The sequence below is a fragment of the Dunckerocampus dactyliophorus genome, chromosome 3 (assembly GCF_027744805.1).
Source record: "Dunckerocampus dactyliophorus isolate RoL2022-P2 chromosome 3, RoL_Ddac_1.1, whole genome shotgun sequence".
Classification (NCBI taxonomy): Eukaryota; Metazoa; Chordata; class Actinopteri; order Syngnathiformes; family Syngnathidae; genus Dunckerocampus; species Dunckerocampus dactyliophorus.
In genome coordinates, this window is record NC_072821.1 from 35170580 (window position 1) to 35194775 (window position 24196).

General features: G+C 38.9%; 1 protein-coding gene across 2 annotated transcripts; it reads right to left on the reverse strand.

Annotated features, from left to right (window-relative positions):
- Positions 1-788: 788 nt before the first annotated feature.
- Positions 789-24033, reverse strand: LOC129178455 (kinesin-like protein KIF23). Of its 2 annotated transcripts, XM_054770710.1 has the most exons (24): positions 23935-24033; positions 22672-22738; positions 20693-20821; positions 20474-20579; positions 20262-20398; positions 18878-18990; positions 18616-18789; positions 18494-18535; positions 17594-17706; positions 16294-16415; positions 16042-16144; positions 15890-15969; positions 14690-14809; positions 13169-13328; positions 12829-12993; positions 11512-11678; positions 10419-10592; positions 9617-9817; positions 9079-9363; positions 5116-5349; positions 4899-4987; positions 4441-4492; positions 1742-1782; positions 789-1616 (listed from the first exon to the last, which is right to left on the reverse strand). In XM_054770710.1, the coding sequence occupies exons 1-24, from the start codon at positions 23946-23948 to the stop codon at positions 1601-1603; spliced, it is 2904 nt and encodes a 967-aa protein (XP_054626685.1). In that variant the 5' UTR covers positions 23949-24033; the 3' UTR covers positions 789-1600. The 2 variants fall into 2 exon arrangements, with proteins under 2 accessions (XP_054626685.1, XP_054626686.1); XM_054770711.1 differs by lacking the exon at positions 18494-18535.
- Positions 24034-24196: the final 163 nt, after the last annotated feature.

The window sequence follows — 24196 nt, forward strand, 5'->3', positions numbered from 1 at the left end:
TGAACTGCCAAATGAAGGTGACCATGCTGATTGTGTTTTACCTGAGGCTGTACACCTGTCTAGTTAATGTCAGTGGAGCAAGAAGGTGGTAAAACCACCAGAAACTCCCATCCATCCATCTTCTCTGCCACTTAACCTCACTAGGGTCGCGGGTATGCTGGAGCCTATCCCAGTTGACTTCGGGCGGGAGGCGGGGTACACGCTGGACTGGCAGGGCAGGAGAATTCTGCAAATAATTCTGCAAAGTTACCAGGATCCTGTTAAAATGCTGCAAAAGCATGCATTATCCTTCCTTAAGATTGTGCAATAATCTAAGGGAGGTCATTATAACAACAATAAAAGATTGACATTCTCCTCAGATTGCAGATAAACATTTGAAATAAAAGTGTTGTAATTATTAGATTGAACTCCAGACTCTGCCCTTCTCTCTTCAGTTGCTATTGTCCTGCAGAGATGCAGGATATCGTTTTTTTCTCAAGAACGATACAGTATACTGATAACTTTTTTATAGCTTTTTTCAAAAAATAGCTCATTGCGGAGCACTTGGTACAGCTACCACACAAAATGTCTTATGAATGTTTGTTTACAAGTGAGCTCAGGGGAAGTTACGACAAGCCGGTAACAGAAAAAAGGAGCGCTTGATTTGCTCACCAGTACAGTACAGGTAATCTCACATCACTGGAGCTTTTTTTTTTTTTTTTTTTTCTTTTTAAATTACCGGTTTTCAGCACCATTTTAATTATCGTGCACCCCTAATTTAAATCTAACACATGGAATGGGAGTTCTGGTGTAAAGCGAGTCAGAGCACTGTAGTGCATTCAAAGACTGCCAAACAGTGTGAAATCTCAACGCTTTACAAAAAGAAAAACAATAAAACATTAGTGAAGCATAAAGACAAACATGTAAATAATTGTGGGCTTTCTGTATGCTGTACATTTGACCTTAATAAAAATAAAGAAAAAAACTGACCAAAACCATGCAAATCTGCAGCGCTGTGAATGCTGGATTATATTGTATTGTCATTTTGCAGCAGAATGTACAAGTTTCTCGAATGAGTTGGTTTGGGGATTCCTACAGTACATCTCAAAACACTGTACTTTGTTTGAATAAATTTAATGCCACCAAAAAAAAAAAAAAAAAAAAAAAAAAAACTATTACACGTTTTTCTAAACAAAAGAAAAAAAAAGCTTAATTAAACATATATACAGCACATTAATTTCAACAAAACCTATTTGACAGCATCATATTTCCAGTTGCTTTTTTAGGCTAAGTCTGCCAAGTCACAAAGCGGTGGTGCAAAAAGTGTACAAATGCACTATGCATTGAAAAAGTAAATATTTTGTAATGCTATCCTATCAATTTGGGTGGCAGGGAAAATTTCTTATGTTCAAGTCTTATACACGTAATGTACAGTATTTGAGGTTCTAAAAAAACATGTCAAAAGAGAACCCCCACCAGCATATGCTGATTCTCTTGCTTAATCAGTGTCATTTTTGTCCTGATATTACAATGTAAAATGACATGATCCAATATAAAAGATACTGCATAGTTCCTTCATGCTCCAGAGGGTCATGCTGTTATGTAGAAAAAAAGCAACACATCAAGGCTTCCTGCGTCTACAGGGGAGAGAAAGAGAAAAGAAATTAAGCAAATCAAAGACTAACAGCGATTTGAAGATACAAATGAACAAGGTGGTGACAAAGAAAGCAAGTACAGTACTGTGGGCAGTGCGCATTCTTACTTTTGATAGCCAAAGGCCATGCTTGTGCTTGCAACAGGAGCCTGCCAGGAAGGAAAAGTTCATCAAATTTCTTCAAAGGACGTACAATACACTCATTTCAATCTCAGCGTTCCCCACAGGACTACAATCTATGTGTGATGGCGGTGGGGCTCTACATGACGTCATGGTTTCATTTGCATAATTAATAAAGACACACTATCTTTTTTTTTTATAACTTGTTTATATCTAAAAGCTACTGATTTAACTGTAGTTTGTGCACACCTGGAGGTCAGAAGGGCTGGAACAAATTAGGATTTGACCAACTGTACCTGTTGATTAGTCCTAATGAAATATCATGACATTACTACTACCACATCACTACTATCAGGAGAACCAGAGTATAGAGCGGAGGGAGCCACCTGCTGTGGCCCAGCAAAGTACACTGTATTTGGACACATGCTCCGAGCAGCCAGTGTGCCACTACAGAGGTCTCTGGCAAAACTTTTGCACTTGGCTGGTTGGCTGACAAGATTTTGTGTGTGCTTGTTATTTTTTTCCCCTCATCACGAGCATTTGGTACAATTAGCACGCAAAAGGTCTTCCTCAGAAAGTGAATGTTTGTTTTAGGGTGGCACAATAACTATCTGACCGATAATTGTCGGGCTGATATGAGGGAATTATGACGACAGACTGAGAAATCCAAATTTAAAAAAAAAAAAAAAAAGAAGCAAAAAACACTCCAATGAGGCGATATTAGCCGTATTGTGCAGGTAAGCACATCAAGCACTCCTTTTTTCTCCTGCCTGTGACGTTAACAACCTGTCGTAACTTCCAAGCTCACTTGTAAACAAACATTCGCTATCCGAGGAAGATACTTTGCATACTAGTTGTAACAAATGCTCCACGGAAAAAAAGGGTAAAAACAACACCATTAAGCACACAAAAAACCTCATCAGCCACCTGAAACGCCAGTGCCGTAGTGTTTGAAAAGAGACCTCAGTGGTATCACACCGGCTGCTTGGAGCGTGTGCCAGAATACAGTGCACCTTGCTGGGCCACACCAGGTGGCTCCTCCCGTTCTATACTCTGGATAGTAGTGATGTGGTAGTAGTAATGTCATGATATTTCATTAGGACAAAACAGGTACAGTTGGTCAAATCCTAATTTGTTCAAGTCCTCACCTTCAGGTGTGCACAAACTACAGTTAAATCAAAATTTAAAAAGTAGAACGGTTATCCGGACCATATGGGCCTTGAGAGGCACAAATTATCAGTATCTGTTTGAAAAAAGGATATCATGCATCTTTAGAAGCAAATATCACACATCTTAAGTAAGTTTGATCAAGTGCAAAATCACTACAGTTTCTGTTTGGACTGCTACAACCGCCAACCGTCCACTATCACCAATGGGTTTCGAAAGGCTGGACTACCGCATGATGAAGAGCTTTAAGCTCAAGCTAAATGGCTAATGGCTCAAGACGAAAGTGACACGAAGAGCGACAACAAAACAGAGAGAGACTGACAAAGTGTGCGACAAAGGAATTATGAGGTTGTTCAATTGTGACGCTGAGGAAGTCAACTTTGGTGGTTTTAGTTCCCAGGAGGAGGACAGCGATGAATGACTTTGCTACCATTTGACTACGTAGTCATTTTTACACACACTATTCAGCACCGCTTGTAAAGAAGCAATCAAAAGTAAAAAAATAAATAAAAAATATGTGTCCTAAATATCCCATATTATGACGTGAACGCCTTGTAGACAGGTAGTCCTTATATATGCACAAATCTTTTTTTCCCCCACTTTAAAGTTAGTGGGTGAGGCTTACATACCAGTACATGTTATGTGTGGGCTGTAGTCCATTATACACTAAGTCCCCAACTAACAAACACAATTGGTTCCAGACGACCGTTCTTATGTTGAATCGTTCTTAAGTAGGGGAAAAGGTAATATTACCAATGATATAGGTACTACATGTACGTGTATACATATACAGTATATGCGTATGTATGTAAATATGACTTTGGATGCAGTAGTAATATTAAACGAGGATAATTAATGAAAAAAACAATAATAAAAATGATATAATACGTAATGATAAATGTTATTTACCTTTGAGGAGGAGTGGTCAAGCATACGTCGTTGTGGTGGAGGAGGAGGAGTTATTGAAAAAAAGAACAAATGGTCGTCGTTACTCTTCTAAAAGAGGTAGTGTTCCTGTGGGTGGTGTAGAATTAAGCAGGCCTATTAACTCTTCATAAACTTTAATCACACGCTCTGTCCGGCTTGTATCGTGAAACTCTTAGCCTTCCTCTCTCCTCTTCCTCGTCTTCCTGTATCTGTTGGTCCCATTAGCAGTGTCACAGTACCCTCTGCTGGTCAAGCATGTACCAGTATAAATATGGGTTTGCTGGTCAAGCCTGTACCAGTATAAATATGGACTTATAAGGCAAAACACATGAAAAAATAGACCAGTCGGCTTATGTTCGTATCTCCGAATGTTCGCACGTCGGATGTTCGTTAGTAGGCGACTTAGTGTATTCACGTTAAAAATGTATGGCCGGCCGCATTTGGCCCACAGGCCATAGCTGAGACACCCCTGATCGATAAAACAATGTGCTTCATATTAAAATCATAATATAACTCCCGGCTACTGTCTGAAAATATACAGTTTGGAAAATTAAAAAAAAAAAAAGAAAAGAAATTAAAGACAGAAAACATACCCGGTTTTCTTGTTCCTCTTCTGTCTCTGAAGGGTCAGATCTCCTCTTGCGACTGCAACAAGAAAAAACACCTTTCATCATCTGAATATGACGTGTACGTCTGTGGCATACCCGCTCACGTATACTATAAATCAATACAAAGAAATACAGATACAATCAACCATATAAAAACAAAACATAAAATGCTGTGTTGTTCGCTTGGAGATGAATAAAGTTGCTATCGATCGATCTAACACTAACTACCAAAAAATAGGCCCCTGGATGTAGACGTTGTCTAATGACTTCCTCTGCAAATCATTTTACAGCATGCAATTACACTTCATATCAGAACCACGCCATAAAACCATCATGTTCCTCTCAGGTTTTTGTTCTTTCCCCCCCCACCCCCCCTCTTCAGGTTAAAAAAATGAGCCATTTATAAGTTTATTGTATTGTTAGTAGAACTTGCAAGATGTTACCTTGGTCCAGCTAGGCACTCATGCTTCAGTGTCTCAACATCAGTGAACTCCACCGCCTGGCCGCCACCTCTAGTTTTAAAAACGTTGCCCTGAGGAGGTAAAATAGCAGCATAAACGTATATATAATATCTGAAATGTAAAAGAGCAAACTCCAAATCATGCAACATACAGTATAATAGAATCAGTGATGTCTCATTGAGCAATCATGTCTTTTTACCTTGATCAACTTGGTTGCTATCTCCCCGTCGGAAGCAAGCTCTTGATGTCTAAGCACGTACTTGTGACATTTAGACAGAGCTTTCCCGCTCGGGGTGGACAATTGGATTGCATTGGGTATGATTGGCTGCATGACAGTGTCTACGTCAACATTAGAAGGTGGTATGTGGTCAACCCATTTCTCCCCGCCTGCAGAGTGTGAGCGCCTGTGAACTGGATTAATTTCCCCAGCCACCTGATGATCCCGGTGCAAGAGAGACAAATCAAGACACAATTAAACTTTGCTGGAGTTGGCTGTTAACAGCGGGGTGTTCATGCGCAGAGAAAATAGACATACTGCTGGAAGTCATAGGGGTAATGCCTCACTTGTTGTCTATACGGTGCAATGAAATCTGGATCAAAAACAGCTTAGTAGAGATGCACAATATCTTTGTTTTCCCCAAACAGATAACTTTCTGCTTCCCATGACCGATTTTTGATATCTAATTTTTAATTTAGATTGAACTGTAGTTTGTGCACACCTGGAGGTAAGGAGAACTGGAACAAATTAGGATTTGACCAACTGTACCTGTTGATTAGTCCTAATGAAATATCATGACATTACTACTACCACATCACTACTAACAGGAGAACCAGAGTATAGAGCGGGAGGAGCCACCCGGCGTGGCCCAGCAAGGTGCACTGTATTCGAACACATTCTCTCTCTCTCTCTCTCTCTCTCTCTCTCTCTCTCTCTCTCTCTCTCTCTCTCCCCCCCCCCCCCCTATTTTTGCTGGGGTTTTTTTACATTTTCAAAATATTTCAACCTTCTTCTTAAATAATCTTAATGAAAAAATTCTCTTAATATTATGACTTCATTCCCGTAATATTTTAATTTTATTTCCATAAGTAACTTTTTCCCCATGCAAATTTTCCAGAAATTACAACTTTATTTTGTTTTGTTTGTTTCTCACAATATTACGACTTTCCTTTAATATTTAAACTTTATGTGATTAAAATTACATGATTTTTTTCTGATAATATTGTGACTTTATTCTTGTAAAAATGACTGATTTTTCAGTTGTTTGTGCTTTTTTTTTTTTTTAAACTTTCTTGTTAAATTATGTTTTTGAATGTGCCGTGGGCCAAAAAAAAACTACAGGTGGACGATTTTCCCCAAACTGACAATAACTTTCCGCTTCTCAAGACTGATATGATATTGAGAACCAATAACTTTTTGTAAAATTTGGATTTAACTGTAGTTTGTGCCACGGAGGTCTCTGGCAAACCTTTTACACTGTTCAAACTCTGCGGCGCTGGCTTTTCAGGTGGCTGAGAAGGTTTTTTTGTGTGCTTGATGGGTTTTTCTTTCTCTCCCTCATCGTGGAACATTTGCTATAACTAGCACGAAAAATGTCTTCCTCGGAAAGTGAATGTTTGTTTATAAGTGAGCTCAGGGGAAGTTACGACAGGCCGTTAACCTCACAGGCAGGAGAAAAAAAGAAGCGCTTGATTTGCTCACCCACGCAGTACGGGTAATTTCACCTCATTGGAGTGTTTTTTGAAATTATCGGTTATCTTAGCTATTTTTTATGTTATTGGATTTATCGGTATGACGTCATAATTCCCTCATATCAACCCGATAATTCTCTATTATTGTGCAACCCTACTTGCTAGCTCGAGTGAGTCTCAATCTGTTTGTGGAACACAGACCTAACCAGCCTTGAATGGCCTTAAGTTAATAATATAAAAATAGAAAGTCTAACATGATACAACCATGTGTGACAGTTCCAGCAGTACATTTATACCAAAGTGCAACTGAAAACTCCAACAGAGAGAAAAGCATCCCAGTAGTTTGGTAGATGGCATGCAAAGACAAAGGAAAGTGGAACCGTGATGCAAAATGAATCAGAATAACTGCAATAAAAATGGATTCTGCAAAGTTGATTAAGATAACTTTGTGAGTGAAGTAACTTTACTGTTTAAACCTGCTGCAAGAGTCCAAAAAGCACTTTGGTAAGCCAAGGAAGGTATAGCATATAAAAGTCGCTACTTAAATGACTAGGCTGTATATATTATTGGCATTTGACAGATGGGTGTACTATTTAAACCAAATAGGACTTATCTGAATGCCACACTCACACAAAGCCACTACAGCAGGGGTAGGGAACCTATGGCTCGAGAGCCCAATGTGGCTCATCTGGCTCTCAGAGATTTCTTAACACAATTTTTTTTTTTTTTTTAAATGCCGCTGATATTTTTAAGTCAAACATTATAGAAATCACTGTATTAGAAATAACGATCAACATATAAAACTCTCATGCATTTTAATCCATCCACCCATTTTCTACCGCAATACGGGTGGCCATAGCCAATGTCAGATGTCCTTCCGATATTTTACGGGACAGACACCAGAACTCGATTATTACTGGATAATGCAATAGCCTACCCAGTCATTGAGAAGTAAACTTCCCTCCGTTAATCAAGTCAGGTAGCTAATTCTGCAGAGCCAACCCTTTTGATAAAGATGGCGGAAAGAAAGATGAGGAGTACCGTGCAAAACCATGCAGCACCAGAAGTCGCATTATTATTATTGGTTAGCTTCAGCATAACAACATTATTAAAAACAATAACTTCAGAGACTTATATTCTAAAATTGTTGCTTAAAAGTGGTTGAAAATATTATATGGCTCTCACAGAAAAACATTTAAAAATAAATTGGCTTTGATGGCTCCCTTAGCCAAAAAGGTTCCTGACCCCTGCACTACAGGGTGCAATTCTAAACTAGGAGACGCTTATACATGTTATGACTGCCACTATTAAAAGGGTCCCTGACATGAGTCATCAACTTTGCTTAAATGTGTTATATATTATTTGTTATATATTGTTTATTATGTTCAATATTGTTCAATTTTTGAAAAATCGCAAAAATTACATGTATAATTGATAGAGTCACCCATGACGAGCTAGCTCTCACTGTTCAGCCTCGTGTCCGGTAGTGACGTCATCGGGTGACACCTCTCAGCTAAAGCAGAGTAAATCGCCTCTCGAGGTAGATCGTCAACTTGGTTCAGTATATTTTTCATCAAAATAGTCGTCGTGCCAAAATGTTGTCCTGCTGCTGGATGTTCAAAGTATCCGAGTGATACTGTAAGTTTCTTTTCTTTTCCAAAAGAGGAAGAGGAAAAATGGACAAAGCAAGTGCAGAGAACGAGAAACAGATGGACACCCACCTCGAGTTCTGTTCTTTGCAGTGATTGTTTCATTGATGAGTGCTTCACCTTTACAAGAAGCATTTGGCTTGAAAGTACTGTATAAAGGCATTTTGGAAAAAGGATGCTATTCCGCCGGTACACAGGAAAAAAACACGAACGATCACTACGTCAAAGTTGTCACAGAACAGAGTAAGTCATGTCTTGTTTACATAATGTCTTCTAAACACTATTCCACGTTAGGGACAAGGCTAAAAAGCACTATACATGTTATAGAAACATGTTTTGACAGCAATATGTTGACTGTGAGGGACAGGGGCGAAACATACATTAAAACAGGCGATAAAACCCCTTTACGCCCATTAAGAATCTGATTTAAAATAATAATTTAAGGATAGACAATTCCGAAGTAATTTACACTTACCATTTTTTCTTTTGAAGGCGACCAACCTACATCTCCATGTCTTAAGGCTTAAGTCCATATTCTGCAAGTTCTCCATTTCATCTCCAAATGTTTCTTCCTTTTTTTCTCCTTGAAAATTAGTCACGCATCGCTCAAATCGTCGCTATAATCACTGTAAACATCCTCAGTCTCATACACCGCCATGTTTTTCACTTCCGGAAACGAGAATAGAGCTAGCCTCTTTACCGTTCGCTTTAAAAAAATCCAACAATGGAGAACATAATTACAAACAATATACAACATATCTAAGCAAAGTTGATGAACATGTCAGGGACCCTTGAAAGTAAGGGACTAACACACACACACTAACCCTTTTTCCTGCCTCTAGGTCTAGCTCACAGTCCAGATTGGTGTCAGCGTCTGCGGCCCAGCGCTGGCCTCTCCTGCGAGCCACACTGCTGCCGCCATGGCCCGCGGCGGGAGTCCGACCCCTATGCCGTGGGGTCTCGGCTTGTCTACAGTGAGCTCCTGTGTCTACAGGGCACCTCTGCTCCCACTGAGAGACGCAGGAGGCTACTGAAGGATAGGTGGGGGAAGTGTCCTGAACTGCCCTAATCTCACTTTGACTTTGGTGGGAAGGAGTTTGTCTGAAGTCCTGAAAGGTGATGAGGGAACGAGGCCAAAGCAGTCAGAAATACACATATATACGTCACACACAAAAACATGCTGCCAGCAGTTATAGGATTCAGAGTAGCATGTCAAATTGGTTTAGTTTGATCAAACAAACAGCAAAAGCGTGTGTTAAAATAAAAAACGCATGCCCTTGATTTTTGAAAATGAATATGGAAGTCTTGTCTTTTTGTTATGGTTAGCATATGAATTGACTGGTTAAAAAGTACAACACTCACCGGATGAGGGGATGGCGATGCAGATCTCTTCTGGCCGTGGATGCGATCTCTATCCCTTGAGGGCCTTTGTGGTTTGTCTGGACGCTCTGTGCTGCTGCTGCTGCTGCTCTCTGCAACGATGGCTTTCAGCTGCTTCAGCTTTTCATCCTTCACCCACAACTTGTTCTGCATCTCCAGCTGTTTGGCATTCACTCGTCTGTCCTGAACAGCAAATGGCAGAGAGAAAGAAAAAGGAATGTACAAGGAGGGATGGCATCGAACGGGTCAACTTTTCTATCACTTTGTTAAACAAGAAAAAAAAAAAAAAAAAAAACACTGAAATGTTTGAGTTTGTTTATCCCAGGAAAAGATCAGTCGAACACACTTTTCTGTATTTTTAGGTTTTTAGTGAAGAAATTGCCTGGAAGATGTCACAAAGTACAGCACTGGACTTCCATCCATCAAGGAAGAAGCAAGAAGATGTTGAACTAGGAAGTGCCTACATTGTTATGCTATGTTCTGCTTTCCGGAGTGGATCAGTAGAGTGTGGCTATGTGTCTGCATCTAACTGGCTCCAGCTTGTGTCAATCAAGGGTGTGGGTGTGTGCTTTCTACATGTCTAAGCTGAAGCAGCCTTGATGACGTTGCCAGGCAACCAATTCAAGTAACCGTGCATCTATTGTCTAATTCTACAGAACTTCTATTATCCAATTCTAGTCAACTAACACACTAAATAAATACATGAATGAAAAATCTCTGCATTTTCGCTGCTGCGATTGAAAGCTGATATGTTTTGAAAAGCATCTATGATAATTCCACTTACGCATTCCTTCTCCCACTTGAGTCTGGTGTCTGTGACCATGCCCTGCATGCGCTGCTCCATCCGCCTCCTCTCAGATAGTTCCCTCTGGAGTTTTTGAGCTCGAGTTTCCAGCTCCTGCTCCAGTGAGCGTTTGTCATGCTCGTACATGTCAGTCGTCTTTTGCAGGATGTCAATCTAGACAGAAAAATACGTCCTGATGAATATGATGTGATTTTATATTAAAGCCAAAAAGGCCAACTGAATTCGTTTTTATTCCCGCTCACCCCTTTTGGAGTCGCAACCTTGTGACATGTCCAAAACAAATAAATCATAACAATAACCCCCTGAACACACTATTTATTGGAGTGCACGATAATTATTGAGCAGATATCAGGGAAATATGAAGCCAGGGATTAAAAAAAAATAATAATTGAACACACAAAAAACATTAGCCACCGCAGCGTTTGTAAAGTGCAAAAGGTTTGCCAGAGACCTCCGTGGCGGCACACTGGCGAGTGCCAAAATACAGTGCACCTTGCTGGGCCATGCCAGGTGGCTCCTCCCGCTCTATACTCTGGTCCTGATAGTACATAGTTGTAATAAGTAGTAGTAGTAGTAGTAGTAGTAGTAGTAGTAGTAATGTCATGATATTTGATTAGGACAAATCTACAGGTACATGCCAGGTGTGCACAAAAGTAGATAAAAAAAAAAAGTTATCAGTTATTGGTCTTGAGAAGCAGAAAGTTATCAGCATCAGTCCAAAAAAAAAAGATATCATGCATTTCTAGTTTGAAGATATTCATCTTGAAGCACCTCACACTGTCAAGGATCTTGAGCTGGAATCTTTTTCTGCAAAGCTTCTAATTAGTAATAATAATTAAACTCTTTAGACTAAAAATGATTTTGGACAAATAATGAAATGGAAAACAAGAAAAACGACTGCCTACTTAGAAACCGTGTAATTTAATATAACTTCCGTAAATTGAGGTTTTCCACAATGATCCAGAAATCAATATAACATGAGGACATCAGGGAAGTTAAATTGGAAAGCTTAAAGGAAAAGTGCACAAAAGAGAATTGTAAGCATACTGTACATGAAGCACAGAGACAATACCTTGTATTCCAGGGTTTTGGATTTTTTTTCCAGCCGTTCAAGCTCCATCTTTTGGCTGATGATCACTTTGTCCTTCTCGCTCAGTTTACTTTGCTGGTCATGGATGAAATTCTCCTTTGCGCCACACTGACTATCAATTTGCTGAAGCATGGACTTGAGTGTATTGGCTGCAGAAGAAAGCACGATGTGAGGCACTAACAAAGAAGGGTTGACAGGAGTGTGAATGCGTCTTTTTGGTGGAGAAAAAAAAATACTCTGACAATGTCAGAAATGAACTCTTAAAAACTACTAGAATCGCTAACCGCACCAAAACCATCCACTGCTTGTGTTTACTTTTGATTTCTTGACAGCAATCTATTAGGGCCTGAATGAAACACACTCTCTGGTGGCTGCTACCATACAGTAAAACCTAACATGCCTCCAAAGAACTTTAAAGTCAAACATACATTCTGTAGAGTTCTTAACGGTAAACTGATGCGACCGGATATCCGATTTGCAAAAGATACAGCTACATCAGCCTCCTGCATCGGATAAGAATTACCTTAAGCCATTTCTATAGCTACAAACTTACATAAAGGCTAAGCACTAGCGCGCTAGGAGTTAGCATGCTAGCTTTTTTGTTTTTTAAAAAGATATGAACTTACATAGACTGTGTTTCATGTTGGGTGTTAGCATGCCAACTATTAACATGCTAACATTACCATGTTACCATTTTTGTTATTTACAAAAAAGGTATAAACTTACATAGACAAACCTTTACATGTTTAATGTTAGCATTAATAGTATGTCAATGTTCCCATTTAAGGCATTTTCATATGTATAAACATACATGAAGTCTTAAAATGCTAACAGTTAACATGAGGTACAACTGGCTTCTTTACTTTATAATATAAGAATAATGTCTGCATCCAGAAAAGGCAACCGTCAAATCATATCAAATCCAGGCATATCGTTTGTACACTGTATCGAATCGTTCCTTTTTTAAAAGATATTGTTTTTGCATCTAGATGCATATAGAATCGTCTACCACAGAGATTTAAATGGTAAACGGTGCCACTTGTATAGCACTTTTCCACCTCTAAGGCACTCAGAGCACTTTGACACTGCTAGCACATTTACCTACTGATGACACAGCATCAGGAGCAACTGGGGGTTCAGTATCTTGGCCACGGACACTTTGACACGACCACGGGAGGACTTACCGCTCTACCACCCGAGCCATGCCGCCCCCAATATACAACCCTAATATTCTGTATATGTACTGTACGAGTACACATTTCTGATTGATTTCCAGATGCTACGTATATGTTTCTGTACCGGTTTTGTTGAACTGCTCTGCCATCAGCTGGCGGATATGATGCCTCTTTTCCAGAACCTCAATCAGGCGTGGCAGCGTCTGATCATCTGCTGGGTCCACCAGGTCACAAGTAGGCAAAGGTGGAAGGCTTTCAATGAGCTGATTCAGCAGAACTGGGTCATCTTCTGTTGGAAACATAAACAAATTCAAGTAATGTTAAATCTGACTTGGACTTTGGTCAGGAAATGAACTGTCAGCAACACAAGCAACATAGATTCCTTATAATCAGATCACACCAGATATTCCCAAAACAATCTCCGTAGCACTTTGCTTTACCCTGAAATGATATCTGGGACTTACCAGCATTACTGGGACCTGCTCGGTCATCCAGGCCACGTGACAGCTCATCCCTGTACGCCTGGTTTCTCTGCCGCCGTCCTGCAGCGAGGCCACATATGGGCCTGTCAACCGGTCGCGCAACTTCCACCTCCTGTGTCATCTCTGCGAAGCGCATTACCAGCTGCAGCACACAAAACACGATTATACTCTTAAAGCATCACTGAGCAACTTCAGCATGCGCCGTGTGCAAACATTTTCTTGTGCGTTTACACCCTTGTTCTGATTCTATCACATGACCAGAAATGACATCCGTGGCGCCCAGCTGTGGATTCTGCTCAAAGTGCTTTGGAAGATACCAACATACATGTAATACAGACAGGTATTACATATCAGATGATATGTAACACAGATATTCTCCAAGTCAGACATCTCCAGCAGGGAGTTGGTGAACTACTGGCACAGGGGTCACCAAGCTTTACTATCAAACAAGCCATTTTGCCCCTCTTATACTGAAGAAAAATTATCCAGAGCCTTTAAGATTTTTTTTTTTCCCCTCAGTCCTTCCTGTATTAATTTGTGTATATATTGTAATAAAAAAAAAAACAAACAAAATAAACAAAAACATGACCACTTTGTTTTTTGTTTTGTTTTTCTTTAATATTTCAACTCTATGCTACTAAAACTGACATTATTTTTCCTCATAATATCATGAGCAATATCATGTTTTTTCGTGTAATATTATGACTTTATTCCCCACAATATAACTTTCCCCCCAACCTGCGTTTAATTTTGTTGTCATATTACTTTTTTTTTTAAATTAACTTTATGCTACTAAAAATTTCATTATTTTTCCTCATATTACGAGTTTATTCTCATAAAATTGTGCCTTTTTTCTCATTAGAATAGAACTTTTTTTTCGCTTAACTTTTTCACTTTATGCTCATAAAATTACAGCTGTTCTGCATTTTTGCCATTTCCCCCCCATTTCAACTTACTTCTTGTACAGTTTCTTATTGTATTATTATGACTTTATTCCCATAATATTTTGATTTTATTCAGATAATATTTTGACTTTACTATATAACGCGTTTTGAGTTCTAATGTGTATATTTGTGGTAAACAACCTCTCTGAAAAACAAACTCCAGGATCATTCTGGTGGTTTGTTGGCCCTGTATTCATTTTGTGCTTTTACTTTGGTGTTGTTCCTGTCATAGTTTTACACAATACATAATAAGATAAAGTTAGATGCCTATAAATTACGTATGTTTTGCTGATGTGTACTTCCCGGTGACTAGCTATCGCACTGCTAATGCTATTTACATCCATTCTGGTCTTCGGTCATGCTAAACTACGGAGCAAGCAGATTTTACACTCATACTCCTAAATTCGAGGGGATTCTTGAAATCCAAAGTCAATCCCACCTATTGAGGTATAAAACTGAGTGGAAACACAAATAAGGGTACATGTTTTGGTAAGAATTTGTTGAGACTATCGCAGCTGTGGCTCGGACTTTGGATCACAGCAGGCAGAACATGAATTACCATTGTTTCCTCATAATCATCAGCTTTGGGGTTGACACACACGATCATCTTGACCTTTCCTTCTCCATCGAAGTAGTTCTTAAACAGATGAGTCACTTTAGAGTCCCTGTATGGCACCATCTGGAAGATAAGGAAGGGCACCATGAACGTGAAAGCATATCCAGCGCAGGAGAATTGCTGCTGAAGCCAAGGCGAATACAAATTACAGAGGCACGATTATATTATATCATAACTTTTTCCACGACCTGATTTTCCCCAAATTACAACTTTATTCATCGTTTTATTTGTTTTTTCATAATATTACGACTTTGAAAAAAACTAATATTTAAACTTTGCTACTAAAATGACAGTTTTCCTCCCAATATTAATAATCATAATAAAATATACATAATAGTATATAATATATATATAATAGTAAATATCATTTATTCTCATAAAATTGCAACTTTCTCATTAGAATAAAAAAATTAAGATTTTGATTATTCTTGTAAAATTATGGCTGTTTCTTAATTACTGTTTTTTTTTTTATTGTTTTCCAACTTATAATATTTTGACTTTATTCTCGTAACAACTTTTTCCACAACCTGATTTTCCAAAAATTACTAACTTTATTCATCGTTTTGTTTTGTCATATTCCGACGAAAAAAAAATAATTAATATTTCAACCTTATGCTATCAAAATGACATTTTTTCCCTCATAATGTTACACATTTATGATCGTAAAAATGTTTCTCCTTAGAATACAACTTTTTTCTAGTAATATTTTGACTTTATTCTTGTAAAATTCCAGACGTTTTTTTTCCCCATTTCTGCTGTTTTATCTTAAATTCTCCAACTTCCTTCTTTTACATTTTCTTCTTGTAATCATGACTTTATTCACATAATATTTTAGCTTTTTTCCTCAAAACATAACTTTTTCCACAGCCTGATTTTCCCAAAAGTCACAACTTTATTCATCATCTTTGTTTGGTTTTTCATAATACTTGTAGTATGCCTTTGAAAAAAAGAGGGTAATGATAAACAGGTCGTAAGAGGCCGCACGGTGGTCTAGTGGTTAGCATGTTGGCCACACAGTCACAGTCTGGAGATCGGGAAGACCTGGTTTGAATAGCCGCTGGGCATTTCTGTGCGGAGTTTGCATGTCATAATTCCCTCATATCGGCCCGATAATGATCGTGCACCCTTCGTAAAAATACTAACCTTATTTGTTCCACACATTTGGTTCTCTCGCAGCACTTCCATACACGTGCGCAAAGTCATCAGAGATTGGTTTATATTACCTGGTGGAGATACACAAACGTATGATACGTGCACAATGTGAACTAGCCGTTGTCATTCTCAGCCAGACTGACCTGCTTCACGCAGACGGCTCCCCTCAGCTCTGGTTCTGCTGGTGCGCTCGCTACCTGCCAGGTCAACCAAGCACAACTGGCTCACATTCACCTGGTTTTTGTCCTGAAAACAATAATAGTGTCAAAAAAAAAAAAAAAAAGAAAACATTTGCTTGCTTTTTTTTTTTTTTTTTTTTTAAATCAAAGCCTCATTTGTTTCTGTTGGGACAAATAAGTGACAATCTTTATGTAAATACAGTACATGCACATTACCTGCATAATGTGGTCCCCATCGGCGTCGAGAGGCGCCTGAACGAGCTTTAGAGTGAAGACACTGTGGGAACGACTGGACTCACGGTTTAATTGAGTGTTTGCGATTCTTCTTTTCTTTTGTCCTGGAAAGAGCAGCAGTTATACATTAAACACAGCTAATACAGTATAACCATCTACCATTATTACCATCAACTAGGGATTCCGATGCCGATCATCCATGAGTGAGATTGGCCGATACCAATCGCTTGCATTAACTGGTTAATTACCATATTTTCCGGACTATAAATTGCACTCTTTTTTCATGGTTTGGATGGTCCTGCGACCAGTCCAGGGTGTACCCCGCCTGTCGCCCAAAGTCAGCTGAGATAAACTCCAGCATATCCACGCAACCCTAATGAGAAGCGGCATAGAAAATGGATGGATGGATGGTCCTGCAACTTGTATTCTGGAGAGACTTATATACTGTGTGTTTTTTTCCACACTGACAGCCGCAAGAGGGCGCTCTAGGTTGGGGGCCAGTATCGGTTACTCACATCACTCCTGTACCGGTCTTACTCCATAAGGACTCGCAGAAGTAATTCCACTTCTCGTAAGCAGAAGACGATTGATTTATGTGAATCAGCTCTTTCTTCTTCTATGGTTTGGAGTGTCACATGGTTCCGTCTGTTCGCCTGCTCACAGCGCCACACGTACACAGGTGCGGCGCTTAGAAAGTGAGAAAGACGGAACATTAATGCCTCTAAAAAGAAAATTATTCTGCAGATTACAAGCTGCAAGTAGTGAAATATGCAGCCAAAAACAGTAATCGAGCCGCAGAAGGAATGTTTGGAGTGAAGATGAAACTTGTGAAGGACTGGCGAAAAGTGGAGGATACTCTAGCTACAATGAAGAAAACAAAAAAACCTAATCGTGGGCTAAAAGCTAGATGGCCACAGCTAGAGGAACAAGTTCACAAATGGGTGCTTGAACAACGTGCTGCCGGGAGAGGCTTCTCGACAGTGCAGTTACGTCTCCTCGCCCAGGTAGGTGCCAAGGCGCTGAATATAGATGACTTGTTGTTTCGGCTATACTTATCTGAATAACTATATGTTACGTTAAAATACCACCTATTCACGTTACGTTAACAGACGCCTATTTAGCCTGTTCTCTATTTTATTGTTACTACTATAACTTGCTTTTTACGACGAAACGTCTGTTTCGTCTAACATGAATTTCCCAGTCCAGTGCGAGTGTTTTTTTTCCCCCCTCTTCATTGTTGATATTGTTTCATGAGGGGGAAATCAAACCAATTTCTACTCACCCTTCCAGAAGACTTCAAACGCCTCCTCTGTAGACTTGACTTCAACTTCTGTGCAGCCGGCAACATACATGTTATGATTCTGATCTTCACGCAATAGCTTGGATTGAGGTGGCCTGAAGGACGAAAACTTCAGTCACAAAATCAGCAACGGTACAGGCCGTAACAGAGGCGGGAAGGCGGGACAAGGGTACAGGGGAATAAATGCATGATCTACTGTTACGGCTCTATCTATGGAGAGACGGGATTCAGATTTCAGCCTCATTTGCACGGACAGGATACAGCTGCATACGAGTTCAAGCCATTCCAGCAGTAACAGTAACAGCTCCAAGCATATAGCTAGTAAGCCAGAATGACACAGGTAGTAAACTATGTTATGTAGGATTCATCTCAGGGTTTAAAGGGTCTCTGAGATGATTCATCAACTTTGCTTACGGTAAATATGTTACATGTTTGTAATTATTTTGTACGTTGTTCAAATTTTGAAAGCGAACGGTAAATTTGCAAAAATTACAGCCATGATGAACTAGCGCTCGCAGTTCAGCCTCACTCCCTGAGTGACATCATTGGGGTGACACCTCTCAGCTAAAGCAGAGTAAAACGCTTTGAGGTAGATGGTCGACTTTGTTCACTTTATTTTTCCTGTAATGAGGCTGAACAGCGAGAGCTAGCTCGTTGTGGGTGGCTCCACGAACTAAAAATGTCATTTTTGCAAATTTACCGTTCGCTTTCAAAAATTTAATAACATAGAACATAATTACAAACAATATATAAACATATTTAAGCAAATTTGCTGAATCATGTAAGGGACCCTTTACACTGCATGAAAGGACATGTATTAGATACTCATGACTGCTACAGCCAAGCCAAAGCTAAAAATGAAAACCTTTTTGGGCCACATACACAAAATCAGTGTTCTTTACAGGCGTGCCTACACCAAGCCACCTAACAAAAGACAGAACTATTGTCAAGTGACAAGGTGATTTTTTTTTTATGTGAAGACAATTGTATATGACTCCTCCTACTTTGGCCTGATGGGGTCAAACGAGGCGTCTTCGAGAAGGTCGTAGATGTAATTGTTGTAGATCTCAATGTAAGACACAAAGATGCAGTAACAGCAGTCTTCATCCACATTGTCAGCTTTACACGCCTCGTCTGGACTGATCATGTCTGCAAATTCTGGGTCATGGGTCTTGTGTCTAAAAAAAAAGCATACAAGGAAGACCATTTAAACATCCCAAATGTTCTGTAATCAATTGTAAGCAAAACAAACCTATTGCTAAATACCTGGAGGAAGGCGTTTTCGGCACAAAGGGCTGAGCATCTCGCTTTTGTCTCTCCAGAAGAGCGTCAACATCATTCTGGATGTCAACCCCATTTTTGTCATCCGCCTTAAACACCTATGCAAAATGTTCAACATTTGTTATTCAAGCATGTGACCCTAAGTGTTTTCAGACATAAAGAAAGCATTACATGTGTATACATCAAGGGTGCCCAAATGTTTTCCCAGCGAGGGCCACGGAGAGAAAAATGAAAGAATGCAAGTTCCCAAAGCACTGCAGCAAAGCAGAGCAACCTCGCCACTTTAATATTTTGGAAAGCAAGAAGTTACACACTCTATACACAATATTGGAGGAGAGTGAATATATTTCCAGGAAAAAAGTGCATCTCAGCTTTGAGATATAGCTGAAAAAGTGTATTATTAGTATCAACTTTGGTTTTTGTCTCCCCGAAACCCACTTTCATTTTATTCCCATAATATTCTTACTTTATTCTCATAACATTGTAACTTCTTCCGCCACCTGATTTTCCAAAAATCACAACTTTATTCATCGTTTTGTTTGGTTTTTCCACAATATTCGACTTTGAAGACATTTAATATTTCAACCTTATGCTACTAAAATGACATTTTCCCCTTATAATATTAAAAGCTTATTTTCGTAAAACTGCAACTTTTTTTCCTCTTAATATTTTGACTTTATTCCTGTAAAATTATTGTTTTTCTTCATTTGTTGTTTCCCCCCCAACTATTTGATCTTCCTTTTTGTTTTAAATACATTTTCTTCCCGTAATTCTGACTTTATTCCCATAATATTTTGACTTTATTCTCGTAACATAACTTTTCCCACAACCTGGTTTTCCAAAAATCACAACTTTATTCATCGTTTTTTGGGGGTTTTTCACAATATTATGAGTATCTTTAAATATTTCAACTTTATGCTACAAAAATGGTGTTATTTTTCATCATAAAATTACAATATTTTACTTGTTCATTTACAACTTTTTTTCTCATAATATTTTTGACTTGTTCTTGTAAAATGACAGCAGATTTTTGCAGGGTTTTTTTTTTTTTTTTTTAAGTTTTCTTGTTAAATTAAAATGTTAGAAAGTGCCACGGACGATAAAAAAACAGCCGTGGGCCACACTTTGGACACCCCTGTTATCCACCATTTCCTCAAATGAGAGTTTCCTGAATATCATCACCCTCTGAAAAGTATTTACTGTATTTTACACTTGCTAAACTCGCTGACATTCTGAGCGTCATGAAAAGCTGACTTAATTGAAAAAAAAAAACAACAACAACAACAAAAAAACATTATTTGAAGAGGGTGATGATATATGGATTAGATAGATTATGCACGTCTGTTAGTCATTTTGATCAAAGTCTTACAAATCTTTTGGCCTGAAAGGGGCCTATACTGTTGAAGAGCATGTCTAGGGAACGTGGGAGGAGTCCACCTTCTCCAGGCGAGCCAGTCATGGTGAAGGTCTTACCACTTCCTGTTACGCCGTATGTAAACAGCAGACCTGTGAGAAATGACACATGGTGATAAACTTCAGAACAACGTAGCTCATCATGTGAAGATGCTTATGCTCTCCTACCATTTTTACATTGGATGAGGTCCTCTACTAGCGGCTTGGCGACATCCTCAAAGAGCTCCTTTTGAGTGGTGTTGATACCAAACACTTTTTTGAAGGAGTACTGAGTCTAAAATATCACCAAGAAACACGCTCGTCAGTGTGGTTACTTTGGTTTGTAGCAGAGTTAAGGACGTTGTCGACTTTGCAGGGCGCTTAATTCCATGCATCCTTCTTGCTTACCTCTTTGTATTCGCCGTTGCGGTTGGCTTTAAGGCCATCAATAGCGTGCAGTTGAATCGTGGAGTTGCTGATCATTTCCACACAACATTCTTCATTCTCTCCTCCGAGCGGGCGTATACGGCAGTACACCTACAAACAAAACCCCAACATTCACACTGGATGGAGGAACACAGGACTACAATCTATCTGTGGCATGGGGAGAACAGAGTCATCTCATTTGCTCAATTTGCCTTGACACATGAGTCTCAACCTGGGACCCACATTTTCCAATGGCCATTAAGTCGCGACCCGCTTTTAAGTCATTTTTCATATATTTTTAAGTTGTTTTTTTTGTTGTTTTTTTTAACACTTTTAATAGGGGTGTCACAACACTCAGTTCAAGAGACAATACAATACACAAGATTGGGTCTACGAGACGAGATTTTAACATTACTTTCAAGAAAAGTACAATTAAAAAAATATGACAATATATGGCAATTTACCAATTTAATTTCTACTACGTTACACTCTTCTGCACTCTGTGTGTATGCTAGCGGCCCCGCCTCCACCCACCGAGACTGTATGACTGACAGAAGGGCTCACTCCGTTCACACCATCATTCTATGGAACAAACGCACCAAGGTGGTGAAACCGATGCACAGAGTGAATCCTCTTCCTGCCTGTTTTTGAGGCGGGAGACGAGGAAAACAGACATGCATGCACATGGCAATATACTGAAGCCGGCAAAATTATACAGTTCATTTCCATTTATTGTGTGATTAATTCATTAATTTATTATCGTCCCAGGCCTAGTGCCCACAAGACATTTTTTTTCTGAACAAGAAATCTTGTCACGTTTTGATGTCACGCATCTTGTGACTGCCCTACTTAAGTCATTTTTATTTGCATTCATTTGTTTACACTTTTATTCATTTTTCACACTGATTTCTTTTTTTAGGCTTTTATTCACATTATTTTTATTTGTATTTTTGAATACATTGCGACCCTGTTTTTATTTGGGTTTTTTTTTATTTTTATTTATTTTTTACACTTTTAAGTCATTTAAATTTTGTATTATTTGTTTACACTTTTATGAAATAGTTTTTTTTCCACACTTTTTTTTTTTTTACACCTTTATTCAAATCATTTTTACTTTGTATTTTTTTTGTTTACACTTTTATTAAATGGCCCCCAGCCCACACTTTGGACACCGCTGGTATACACCATTTCTTCAATATCATCACTCTCTTAATAATGATTTATTTTACACTTGCTAAACTCGCCTACACTCTGAGCATCATGAAAAGCTGACACAAAAAAAAAAAAAAAATATATATATATATATATATATATATATACATATACACACACACACACACAGTATACACATATATACTGTATAGGACACCATCCGTAGTCTCATTAGGAGCATGCCCCGACGTTGTCAGGCATGCGTACAAGCACGTGGGGGCCACACAAACTACTGACAATCATTTTGAGTTGCTACAATGACATTTTAGCCAAATGGACTAGTGTGCTGCATCATTTTTTCACTTTCATTTTTGGGGTGTCTTTGATTTCCCCCCTCTATAGGGTGATCATTTTCATTTCTATCAAATTATGTGGCATCATTTTGTTACTAATACATCACCCACTTATTATCAGGAAAGATATTCAAGATCATTTTCCCCCCAGTTTAGATCTGATGTGTTTTTGAAGTGTTCCTCTAATGTTTTTTAGCAGTGTGTGTGTGTGTGTGTGTGTGTGTGTGTGTGAACACATACCACATACCAAAGAGGAAGATGATATAGTTCACAACTTTACTTCAAAATAATTCAGACATCCTTTGTATATTACATATTTTTATGTACTTCTTGACTACTACTAACAACTTATTTTTTTCCACGACACACCAGTTGAGAACCACTGTATGTATTAGCAACATTTGCTCATCAACGTGCACTTGAGTCATACTGAAGTCATGAGGTGTCTTCACTTACGCCAACAGGGTCTTTCTCTGCATTGGATTTCTTTTTTAGGCCCGGCCTGCGAGGAGTCTTGCCTTTCCTGAGAGCAACAATAACAGAAGTGATAAATATCCGAAGATGCGTTCAGGCGTGTATTTTCGTCAATGAAGCCATCTAACAGTGATATTTTTGCCCAAGGTTATCATGGCGGCCCATGCCTACTCAGGACTAGAGTCCCCTTTTTGGTCCTGGACTGCGTTCACACTTGACCAAATGAACCGTACCAGCAGAGCTAACGGACGAGAGAGTTTTACCTGGCCCAAGACAATGACATGCGTGAACGCATGCACTAGTGATGTGTTGGTCGCAAACAAATCGCTGGCTCTCATTGTTTCTTTGTTTTGCACTTTTTAATTCATGTTTTGTTGATGTTGTGTTGTTTGATTGTGGGTAGTTAAAAATGTGGGTCTTTATTTTGTATTTTATACTATGATATCATATAAATACTTTCAGTATTTAAATAAATCCGTGTAAATAATAAACATTTCTTATATTTTTTTTACATTAGTAATTCATTTTCCACAATTCGCATCATTTGGTAATAAATTCATTTAAGACTACTGAAAAAAATCTGAGGAGCCACTTGGGAGCCAAAACAGCCGGCTCATTATAGTGAGCCGAGTCGAAAGAACCGTCTCATTAAAATGAGCCGGAATTTGCATCACTAGAACGCACACTTAAAGTTGTAGCATGTTCACTATCATTATCATTATTATTATTATTATTATTATTATTATAAGTATTACAATATCCCTTACATATTTGACTGCTCAACATAATGATCCAAAATATCATTCACAGCTTCGTTGGGTTTGGATCCGATAATTTTATATTATTGTGAACCGTTCCACAAAAGTGAGCGTCAGGGTTGTCTGTTTAAAACAAGACTGGTCTGATATTATACGGCTCAATATAAGGAGTCCAAACGATCAAAAGTGTGAAGTAACAAACTAAAGAGCGAGCTTGCGAACGTTATCTGAATGTGTAAATCATTCCAGCATGAGCTCCAAATTCAAGGAAAACATGAAGCGAGGTAAAGACTTTTTATCCTGGGATGTCACGTCGTTATGTGCAGAGCTAGCTAGTTAGCTAGCTGGCTAGCTTAGCAGCACGGACGCAGAGCTAAGCCGTTTAGCTGTACTTTGCCTCAACATTTCCGACCGTTTTTTATCCAGAACCAAATGATAGCGAAACCTAAATGTAGCTCACAAGTGAGAGAAATAAGGCGATACATACCCCGGTCTATACATCGCTTGTGCCGTTACACCCCTCCAAACTTCAAACAAGAGCGCCTCTTCCCTATTTTAAAATTTCCCTCTTGTGAAACGACTTTGGATCGGCTGGTCCTTTAACCAATCACAGCGCAGAACGAGTGTCCGATGGCGGAAGTCCCGCCTTAATATTTATTCAAATACGATATGCTGTTTTTTTTTTTTTAGTTATTTGCCACAAAATATAGTCTATTGAAATTACAACCGCTTTAAATAACGTTTGTACA

What these genes read in the sequence shown, in the direction of transcription:
- LOC129178455 (XM_054770710.1), bottom strand. An exon ending in AGAGCAGTTCAACAAAACCG is followed by an intron (nt 11,679 to 12,828) that starts GTACAGAAACAT and finishes TTTCTTCTGCAG; the next exon opens with CCAATACACTCAAGTCCATG. An exon ending in AAGAGGAACAAGAAAACCGG is followed by an intron (nt 1,783 to 4,440) that starts GTATGTTTTCTG and finishes CCTTCCTGGCAG; the next exon opens with GCTCCTGTTGCAAGCACAAG.